At 45.7% G+C, this 10952-nt stretch overlaps 2 protein-coding genes across 10 annotated transcripts in view; both read right to left on the bottom strand.

Moving 5' to 3' along the window:
* The window catches only part of LOC126987502 (G-protein-signaling modulator 2-like), a 105344-nt gene that overhangs the window by 70514 nt on the left and 23878 nt on the right, over nt 1-10952 (bottom strand). For 2 of the 9 annotated variants that reach the window (XM_050844481.1, XM_050844480.1), the window contains exon 1: nt 3010-3579. The exons of 6 other annotated variants lie outside the window; for them this stretch is intronic. The gene's annotated coding sequence lies outside the window, so the exon portion shown is untranslated. Of the gene's footprint in view, nt 1-1319; nt 1342-3009; nt 3580-10952 lie in introns of those variants that run through there. One more of the 9 variants, XM_050844482.1, reaches the window with a different exon arrangement.
* The window catches only part of LOC126987505 (uncharacterized), a 90542-nt gene continuing 87021 nt past the window's right edge, over nt 7432-10952 (bottom strand). Inside the window, exon 2 of the mRNA XM_050844491.1 lies at nt 7432-8973. Coding sequence (XP_050700448.1) covers nt 7537-8652 — 1116 coding nt within the window. The 5' untranslated portion in view covers nt 8653-8973 and the 3' untranslated portion in view covers nt 7432-7536. The remainder of the gene's footprint in view (nt 8974-10952) is intronic.

Genomic DNA, 10952 nt, shown 5'->3' with positions numbered 1-10952 from the left:
GGATTGTGTGAGTGATGATTTTTTTCTCATTTTCTCGCTTAGAGGGGCCTTTAAGAAACATGATCCCTGCTGCTACCGAATAATGAACAATTGATACACAACTTCAAATAGTACATAGATGATATTATGAAAGAATGGTGTATTGGAGGTGATGCGGCAGGGCTGTAAAGAAGTTCGGGACAGACCCAAGCGGACTTCACATTTGTGTCGGACTACAACCTAACCTAAAGCCCCGTTCACACTGTGCCGACTCTGGGCCACGACTACCCACGACTCTAGGGTACACGAGGTCTTGGGTGTTGATGTGAAAGGGTCGGGCATGTCTTGAAAGAGGTCTTGAGACTGTTGCCGAATGCTGCGCCGACGTGGTGACGGGAGTCTGGAGTCGTGAGGGTTAGCACGACATGCTGGCAACTAGTTGGCCGAATGTTCCAGACAGTCGGCAAGACACCAAGACCCCAATAAGACCTCACCCCCCTTCTTGGAGCGTGGGAACCAACTTGTCAAATGGAAAAGTCGCTGGGTTGTCGTGGCCCATAGTCGGCAGAGTGTGAACGGGGCTTAACCCAACAAAATAACCCAACCTATACTACACCTAACCTGACCTGACCTAACCTGACCTGACCTGACCTGACCTATCCAAGATGCATACGCTCACTAACCTTATGTTGTATTGCCTTTGTCATTATCATCATTATTTCATGTATACATAATTCAGAAACTCTCTCTCTCTCTCTCTCTCTCTCACCCGTCCAATTCCGCTCCTAAACTTCTTAATACAAACTATACCAACTCTCCTCAACTTTCAATATACTCATCTCAACTATCTCCACCTCTTCTCCATTATCTATCAATCCATCGATCTTCAGTCTATTATCTACTCTCGTCCGCCCAGTCTATCTATGCCTGTCCTTATGTCTGTGTCTGCCCTCAGGATTATATCTATCTACCCTTCTATCTATCTATCTATTCTCCTCTCTTCACTATATACATCGAGTCGAGTGTTTTCTATTTCTATCTATCTACATCATTCCACCTCTGTCTTCAATCTATTTTATTTCATCTATCTATTCAACCTTTTCTCTATCTACCAAGCTACCCTCGTTTTCTTTCTATCTATCTATCTAACTTACTTTCCAACCCCTCCCTTTCCTTCCTTTCTTTCTACCTTCGTTTCACTATATCAACCCATCCCTATCTCTTCATCAAACTCTCTCTCTCTCAACCAATTTTCTTTCTCCCTATCTAACTAGTACCCTCTTCTAAAGCTTTATAAATCCCTGACAATCTTTTATTCACGCTATTCCATTCCCCATTACCGAAGGAGATGGGATGTGGAGGAAAAAGGGAAGACACGGGAGCAGCGAGGAAGGGGTGAGGGGAGGAGAGGGGAGGGGAAAAGAGATAAAAGGAGAGGTGGAAAGGGGAAGGGAAAGGAAGGGAAGGGGTGGGAAGCCATGGGGAAAAAGAGAATAGAAGAAAATTTAAGGGAAGAGAGGGGAGGGAAGGGGAAGATTAGGAGAGGGAAGGAGAAGGAATAAGGAGGATGGGAGGGAAGTAGATAAGGAGAAGAGAAGGGAGAAGAGAGGAGAGGGGAAAAAAAGAAGGAAACAGAAGGAAGAGAAAAAGAAATGAATGGGAGGGAAAGGGAAGGAGGAGAAATTGGGAAAGGGTTAGAAGGGAAAGTAGGATAAAGGGAGGAAGAAAGGAAGAGGAAGAAAAGGGAAAGTAGAGATGAAGGAAAGGATAGGGATATACAACACTACAAAATACTCTCTCTCTCTCTCTCTCTCTCTCTCTCTCTCTCTCTCTCTCTCTCTCTCTCCGTATCAAAATTCTGTTTACAAATATCATCTTTAATTCAGATTTTACATCAGCTGAATCTCTCTCTCTCTCTCTCTCTCTCTCTCTCTCTCTCTCTCTCTCTCTCTCTCTGACCCTGCCTTCCTCCTTCCACCATATCACTTTCTTCTTCCTCTTCCTCCTCCTCCTCTCCGGAATAAAAAAAATATCTAATGCCAGAGGGAGAAAGGAAGGAAGAGACGGAAGGGAGAGAGTGAAAAGAGGAGGAGGAGGAGGAGGAGGAGGAGGAGGAGGAGGAGGAGGTGGAAAGAAAAAAGGAGTAAAGGGAAAAACGTGGAGAGAGAGAGAGAGAGAGAGAGAGAGAGAGAGAGAGAGAGAGAGAGAAAGAGTGATACGTCTCTCTCTCTCTCTCTCTCTCTCTCTCTCTCTCTCTCTCTCTCTCTCTCTCTCTCTCTCTCACACACACATATGTCCTCTGGCAATCAAATGAGTGATTAATAATAACAATCTGCTCTCTCTCTCTCTCTCTCTCTCTCTCTCAAATCGTAATATTCCAGTGTGTGTGTGTGTGTGTGTGTGTGTGTGTGTGTGTGTGTGTGTGTGTGTGTGTGATATTCAATACACTTACGATTTATCTATCCAATTGAAATTATCTATTATCTACTTGTTTACTAGTATATACCCTTCTACACACATATATACATCAACTATTTACCCATTCATTCATCCACTAATCTGTCTATCCTTCTATCAGCCTATCTATCTACCTATCCATCTGTCTGACCGGCTTTATCTATCTATTTGCATATCTATTCTATTTATGAGTTTATGAAAGGGAACAGCTGGGAGGGATCGAGTGTTTGGTGGTGGTGGTGTGCAGGGATAAGGAGGAAGAAGGGGTAGGGGAACAGGGAGGGGGAGGGGGGGGTATGTGAAGGGGGGGGTCCTATGAACACCAAGGAGAGTATTGTTTATTGATACAGGCACAATGGCTCTCTCTCTCTCTCTCTCTCTCTCTCTCTCTCTCTCTCTCTCTCTGATTATATGTGTGTGTGTGTGTGTGTGTGTGTGTGTGTGTGTGTGTGTGTGTGTGTGTAAGACTGGTTTCCGTTTCCCTTATCGACTATTTTGTAACACACACACACACACACACACACACACATACACACACACATTTTCTTTTTAATTTTTTTTAATTTGACTTACCTATTAAGGGATGCACGATGCTGTGTTCTTGTTGTTTTTCTCCTATTACAAGCACGCCCCCTCGCCTCTCTCTCTCTCTCTCTCTCTCTCTCTCTCTCTCTCTCTCTCTCTCTCTCTCTCTCTCTCTCTCTCTCTCTCTCTCTCTCTCTCTCTCTCTCTCTCTCTCAGAAAACAACACTCTCAAAACATGTGTTGCAACTGTGACATCAGCATCCGTCACACACACACACACACACACACACACACACACACAGATGGGGGTTCAGTCACAGGGGAAGCAGGACTGATATCTTCCTTTTCAGATCAGGAGGATGTGGAGGAAGAGGAAGAAGAGGAGACGGTGGAGGATAAGGAGAGGAAATAGATGTGGGAGGCGAATGAGTATTGAAGAGAGGGAGGAGGAGGAGGAGGAGAGGGAGCAGGAGGAGGAGGAAGAGGAGAAGAAGGAGGGGTTCAAGAGGCGGATGTGGAGTGAGGGGAAGCTGGCCTATGTTGAGCAAGAGTGATGGAGGCGAGGCGGCGTGCGTCCTACCCCCGCACTGTCTTACGGAATACTGAGGCAGAGGCTGTTCTATTTACCGCGTCCGTCTAGTGCTCTCTCCTCTGTCCTGCCCCGCCCCGCCCCGCCCCCCCCGCTTGTCCTACTGCTGAGAGAGAGAGAGAGAGAGAGAGAGAGAGAGAGTGAGCGAGAGAGAGGGGGGAGATGAGATGATGAAAAAGAGGGAAAAGAAGAAAAGAAGAAAGAATAAGAGAGAAGAGAGAGAGAGAGAGAGAGAGAGAGAGAGAGAGAGAGAGAGAGAGAGAGAGACAGAGAGAGCACATGTTCCTTCCCTATATTTGCTCACTCTCTCCTTCCCTCTCTCCCTCCACTCCCTCCCTTGACCCCTCCATCTGTCTTCTCTCTCTCTCTCTCTCTCTCTCTCTCTATTCCCCGTCCCTTGCTCGCTCATTCTCTCCCTTCACCCCTCTCTCAGTGCCTGCCTCTAACGCCCCTCCCCTTCCCTCCCTCCCGTCCCCCCATAAGTCCAGTGGTAATCAAGAACAGGTGGACAAAAGAGTCACCTGTCCCTTGCCTTCTCTTGGTTCCTTTTTGTGTAGTCTTTTTTTTATATGCCTCCTAATTTATTTATATATGGCATACACTGGTCATAAGTACGCTGAAATTATACTAACGCTTGATTCACTTATCTCACACAGAAAATAATATGGAAATAAAACCTATACTGATTCCTGGCCTACGTTATCTTTGTTTTTTATCGTCAAGTGTGTCATCTACTACTACTACTACTACTACTACTACTACTACTACTACTACTACTGTACTTGCTATTGCTAAGGTCTATATTATTCTCTCTTTCAAAGTAAATCAAAACAATGTACATAAGGGAGGAGAAGGAAGAAGAAGAACAGGAGGAGGAAGAGGAGGAGGAGTAATTAAAACAGGATTATACTAAGTTCTAAGTTCTGAGAGTATTTAATTACAAATACTTCGGAATTAGCAGTAATAAAAGCAGCAGAAAATATATGTAGTGGTAGTAGTAGTAGTAGTAGTAGTTTGACCTCTCTTTCGGCCACATCTTTTGATTCTTTTTTTTAGGAGCAGCGAGTGGCGGGCTTCTTTTATTATTGTTTCCTTTTTTGTGCCCTTGAGCTGTCTCCTTTGTTGTAAAAAAAAAAAGTTGGGTAGACGGTGGCTGAGTGGTTAGCGTGCGGGCCCCGCATTCACCGCGCCATGGACGACGTCGGTTCGAGTCCCCACGCTACCACCTGGGATTTTTCAGTCACCGCTGTGTGGCCTAAGACTACCCACATGTTGTCCTGAAGACCACCCATCAACCCGGACTCTAAGAAGAAACCGTCCAAGTGAATCAAGAATGAGTTCCGGGGGGGCAGCATGAGCCGAGCATAAATGGCGCCACTATAAAAATTGCCTGCGCCATGACGGGCTTGGGCCGACCACCAGGCTCCTGAAGAAAGCCTACCGGCGTTACAGGCGAAGACATAAAAAAAAATAGTAATAGTAAAAGTAGTAGTAGTAGTAGTAGTAGTAGTAGTAGTAGTAGTAGTAGTAGTAGTAGTAGTAGTAGTAGTAATAGTAGTAGTAGTAGTAGTAGTAGTAGTAGTAGTAGTAGTAGTAGTAGTAGTAGTAGTAGTAGTAGTAGTAGTAGTAGTAGTAGTAGTAATAGTAGTAGTAGTAGTAGTAGTAGTAGTAGTAGTAGTAGTAGTAGTAGTAGTAGTAGTAGTAGTAGTAGTAGTAGTAGTAGTAGTAGTAGTAGTAGTAGTAGTAGTAGTAGTAGTAGTAGTAGTAGCAGTAGCAGGGCAGTGGTGCAGCAATTCCATCGTGAGCGTGGAGGAAAATCATAAAAATTTCACAATAAAACTCTTTAAACGGATAATTAGTTTTTGCTGCTTTTTTTTTTCTTCTCTTTACTTCCTTTTGTGCAGAGGCCGGAAAGGGTGACGTCACTGCCTCCCCACGCTTCCTGCTATTATCTCTGGCTTTATCATTATTATTAGTATTAGTATTATTACTACTACCATAATTATATTACTACTACCATTGTTACTGTCATTATTATTATTATTATTTACATCATTGTTATCAACAATATATTTATTATCTTTTTTATCACATAGGGGAGGAGGTGGCTGAATGGATAGCGTGACGGCCCCGCGTTCAGGACGACGTGAGTTCAATCCCCGCCCGGTGCCACCAAGCTGGGATTTTTCAGCCGCCGCCGAGTGGCTTAAAACTACCCACATGCTTTCCAGAAAACCACCTATCAACCCGGACTCTAGATTCTAGGATTAAAGATGAGCTCCGGGAGGGCAGCATGAGCCATTGCAAGATGGCGCCACTATAAACACTCGCCTGCGCCAGAACGGGCTGGGCCGACCATCAGGCCCCACCGAGATGAAGCCTTGGGCCGACCATCAGGATCCACCGGGAAGAAGCCTACCGGCGCAATAGACCACGACGTAAAAAAAAAAAAAAATAAATAAATAAATAAATAAAATAAAAAAAAACTACGCCACCGATAAGCTAAAACGTCATCACGCCAGTGGCCACTTCCACTTCTGCGACCTATTACCTGACGCCTCAGCCCCACATGGTGGACATGAGAGTGGAGATGACCTCGCTGAAACACGTGTTAGATCCCCGGTACTTAGTGGTGTTCCTTACGGGATTTTTTCAATGTGTTATCACAGTTTCTCTGCAGATTTATATTTTTTTTTACGTCTACGCCTACAGCGCCGGTAGGCTTGCTTGAGGGGCCTGGATGGTAGTCGGCCCCAGCCCGTCATGGCGCAGGCAAGTGTTTATAGTGGCGCCATCTTCTCTTGGCTCATGCTGCCCCCCGGAACTCGTTCTTGATTCACTTGGACGGTTTCCTCAGAGTCCGGGTTGATGGGTGGTCTTCAGGACAGCATGTGGGTAGTTTTAAGCCACTCGGCGGTGACTGAAAAATCCCAGGTGGTAGCGTGGGGATTCGGACCCGCGTCGTCCATCACGCGGTGAATGTGGGCCCAGCACGCTACCACTCAGCCACCGCCTACCCATGGTATACACCGTTCTGTTGATAAGGGTTGATTATAAGCGTTTCCGGCTGTCACCGAGTGTGAATGGGGTCATCTTCACCTTCATGTCCACAGCAGAGTAGTAGCAGAAGTGCAGAATTGGCCACTAGCGTGATGACCTTTTAGCTCATCGGTGGGGTAGCTGGCATGTCTTTTTCTTCGTATTTCCCAACCTACCTTCCCCTTTTCCTTCACTCTGTGCTTTCGCTCCCAAAGGACGGTATTCTCAGAGGCTTCCACCACTCTCATCAACTATTACCAAAGGCCGAAAAGGAGATTAATCGGATTCTAATGAGTGTTTTTATAGGTTCATGGTACAGAAGAAGGGTCAAACTGCCACCAGGGGCATAAAAGTACCCCTGGAAATTCCTATAACTCCTAGGAAAGCCTTGTAAAATATGTGTGCTTGGCCGTCAAAATGTTTAAGAATACAGCCCTAACTCCCTTCCTCCCTCCGTAGACTACCTTCCTTCTTTCTCCACTTCCTCACAACCACCACCACCACCACCACACAACAATAACAACAACAACAACATTCATCAGTCACTCCATTTCCGGCAATAACCCAAGGAAATGGAACGAGCACACACACACACACACACACACACACACACACACACACACACACACACACACACACACACAAAAAAAAAAGGCTCATATATACATAATTCTCTCTCTCTCTCTCTCTCTCTCTCTCTCTCTCTCTCTCTCTCCGCCCACGAGACAAAAACCACTTAGCCAAATTAATTATAAGAGAGGTTAATGAAGGCATACTAAATTATTTCCTGACGCAACACTTCACCTCCGCTCCACACGCCCCGCCCACACCCACGCCCACACCTCCACCTGTCCTCCTTATATATATATGAACCTTAACAGAATACGAAGGCCTTCCCCAACGTCCTACACTGCATCACACCTCTCTGTCGGATGTCACTGTACGTTTTAATTGTCTCTCTCCTCCTGGTTCTCGGTCTGCCCTGACTCCGGGATAAAAGCCTTTCTTAACCCGTCCGCTGCGATTGGCATGAATTTGGCTTTCACTGGTAGCCTGGTAACATATACTCCCATGTCTTTCTCTGCCTCTGTGGTGGATAGTGGAGTGTTTCCCATGTGGTATTGGTGTACTGGATATCCCTTCACTGGTAGCCTGGTAACATATACTCCCATGTCTTTCTCTGCCTCTGTGGTGGATAGTGGAGTGTTTCCCATGTGGTATTGGTGTGCTGGATATCCCTTCACTGGTAGCCTGGTAACATATACTCCCATGTCTTTCTCTGCCTCTGTGGTGGATAGTGGAGTGTTTCCCATGTGGTATTGGTGTACTGGATATCCCTTCACTGGTAGCCTGGTAACATATACTCCCATGTCTTTCTCTGCCTCTGTGGTGGATAGTGGAGTGTTTCCCATGTGGTATTGGTGTACTGGATATCCCTTCACTGGTAGCCTGGTAACATATACTCCCATGTCTTTCTCTGCCTCTGTGGTGGATAGTGGAGTGTTTCCCATGTGGTATTGGTGTACTGGATATCCCTTCACTGGTAGCCTGGTAACATATACTCCCATGTCTTTCTCTGCCTCTGTGGTGGATAGTGGAGTGTTTCCCATGTGGTATTGGTGTACTGGATATCCCTTCACTGGTAGCCTGGTAACATATACTCCCATGTCTTTCTCTGCCTCTGTGGTGGATAGTGGAGTGTTTTCCATGTGGTATTGGTGTGCTGGATATCCCCTCCCAAGGTGCAGGACTTTACATTTTTCTTCACTGAATTGTAACAGCGACTTTTTGTTCCATTCCTGTAGCTTGGTGATGTCTTCTGGTAGGTTAACCGCAGTCAAAGGGCCCGTCCGCTGCGATTGGCATGGATTTGGCTTTGACTGGTAGCCTGGTAACATATACTCGCAGGTCTTTCTCTGCCTCTGTGGTGGATAGTGGAGTGTTTTCCATGTGGTATTCGTATACTGGATATCCCCTCCCAAGGTGCAGGACTTTACGTTTTTCTTCATTGATCTGTAACAGCCACTTTTTGTTCCATTCCTGTAGCTTGGTGAGGTCTTCATGTAGGAAATCCGCAATCAATGTGTTAACGCCATCCACTTTTCAGTATTTAATGTCAGTGTACTCCCTCCTACTCCGGTAAAGAAAGGTTTGAATTTCATCTCTCCTCCTGGTTCCCCGTTTGCCCTGACTTCTACAATGAGATGCTACTCTGTTACTTTGGTTGTCCATCGGTTGTCAGTGTACGCCTGGTTGGAAAGTTGGAAAGTTTCGTTTAGTCGGCGCAACATCTGTGGTCATATACCGGAGAGAGACAGAAGGGGAAGGAATTATAGGAGAAGGGAACAGATCCCAGGAGACGGGACACAACCCCCGATTAATACCTGGTACCCATTCACTACTGGGTGGACAGCGGCGTATGCTATCGGAAAAGCCGCCCAAATTTTTCCACTCCGCCCGGGAATCGAGCCCGGGCTCTCTCGGTTGTGAGCCGAGTGTGCTAACCACTGCACCACGAAGCTCCGTGTACGCCTGGTATGACCTGCCGTAAAAATGACAAATGAACAACCACAGTATCAAAGTGGCGACCGAAAAAGTGTTTCATTTCATCATATTCTCCAGAAACTTTAGTGGTTCAGTTTTACTGCTTAAACTAAAGAATGCATTCCAACATTAATTTATTACGAAACTCAATAGCATATATTTTTTTCCTTGCATTTTGAAACGTTATATTAAAAAAAAAATATACTAACATGAAATTATTGTTTGACTTTACAGCACGCGTATTTTTTCTTCCTGTATTTTTAACGTAATCATAGAAAAAAAATCAAATACCAACACGAATTTATTTCTTTATTATTTTTATTTTTTATTTTTTTTATGTCGTGGCCTATTGCGCCGGTAGGCTTCTTCCCGGTGGATCCTGATGGTTGGCCCAAGGCTTCTTCCCGGTGGGGCCTGATGGTCGGCCCAGCCCGTTCTGGTGCAGGCGAGTGTTTATAGTGGCGCCATCTTGCATTGGCTCATGCTGCCCTCCCAGAGCTCATCTTTAATCCTAGAATCTAGAGTCCGGGTTGATAGGTGGTCTTCTGGACAGCATGTGGGTAGTTTTAAGCCACTCGGCGGCGGCTGAAAAATCCCAGCTTGGTGGCACCGGGCGGGGATTGAACTCGCGTCGTCCTGAACGCGGCGCCGTCACGCTATCCATTCAGCCACCACCTCCCCAATTACGTGCCTTTGTAGCACTAGCATATATTTTTCCTGCATTTTGGAACGAAACCACTCAAAAAAAATATAAATAATACACAGTAAAACCCTTACACTCTCTCCTCCGCCTCTCATTTAATCTACTTGTCTCCACCGGCGAGACATCTTTTATACGGACTCTATAGCGTTGTACACAATCTTCTTCCCTCTCACCCTTTTGTGTTGAATTCCCTGTAGTAACAATAGCTGTCCCTCTCTTCCCTCCGGTAATACTTTAAGCTTCACACCCCCAAGCCTTCCCTTCCAGTCCTCCTCCTCCTCCCGAGCTCTTTCCCCTCCCTCCCTTCCTTCCGTCTTTTACCTTTTGTACTATTCTTGTTGTAGTAATACCTGTCTTTTTTTTTTTTGCAACTGTTTTGAATACCTGCCTCTTACACTCTCTCTCTCTCTCTCTCTCTCTCTCTCTCTCTCTCTCTCTCTCTCTCTCTCTCTCTCTCTCTCTCTCTCATTCCCTAGGTAATATCGTTCGCTTTTGAGTTTTGACACACACACACACACACACACACACACACACACACACCAACTGTTTTGAATACCTCTCTCTCTCTCTCTCTCTCTAATTCCCTAGGTAATATCGTTCGCTTTTGATACAAACACACGCTCTCTCTCTCTCTCTCTCTCACACACACACACACACACACACACACACACACACACACACACACACACACTGGGGAAGATGGGGTTGGAGGGCCCAGTGCATCCATAGATCCACTTCAATGTAGCTCCAATCTCTTTCCCGGAATGTTCTGACTGGCGATCGCAGGTCCAACACGTGAGCCGACCCTTGGTGAATGACACACACACACACACTCCGTAGATTCTTAAAGGTTAATCTGTTCCCAAAGCCACACTTATCCCTCCCTCTCTCCCGAAAGCCTTACTTCGTTGCTCTTGGAAACTGTTATCATTATTACGATTTTTTTCACATCAAAGGACACGGCACAAGAGCAACAAAAAGAGCACAAAAAAAAGCCCGCTACTCGCCGCTCCTATAAAAGATAGAAGTAAAGAGTAGCCTAAACAGAGGTCAATTTCGGGTGGCTAGGTGTCTTGATACACTCTTCTTGAAAGAGGTTAAAGCATAGGCAGGAGG

Source organism: Eriocheir sinensis, chromosome 65 (genome assembly GCF_024679095.1).
Source record: "Eriocheir sinensis breed Jianghai 21 chromosome 65, ASM2467909v1, whole genome shotgun sequence".
Classification (NCBI taxonomy): Eukaryota; Metazoa; Arthropoda; class Malacostraca; order Decapoda; family Varunidae; genus Eriocheir; species Eriocheir sinensis.
This window is presented reverse-complemented; position numbering and strand designations above follow the sequence as displayed.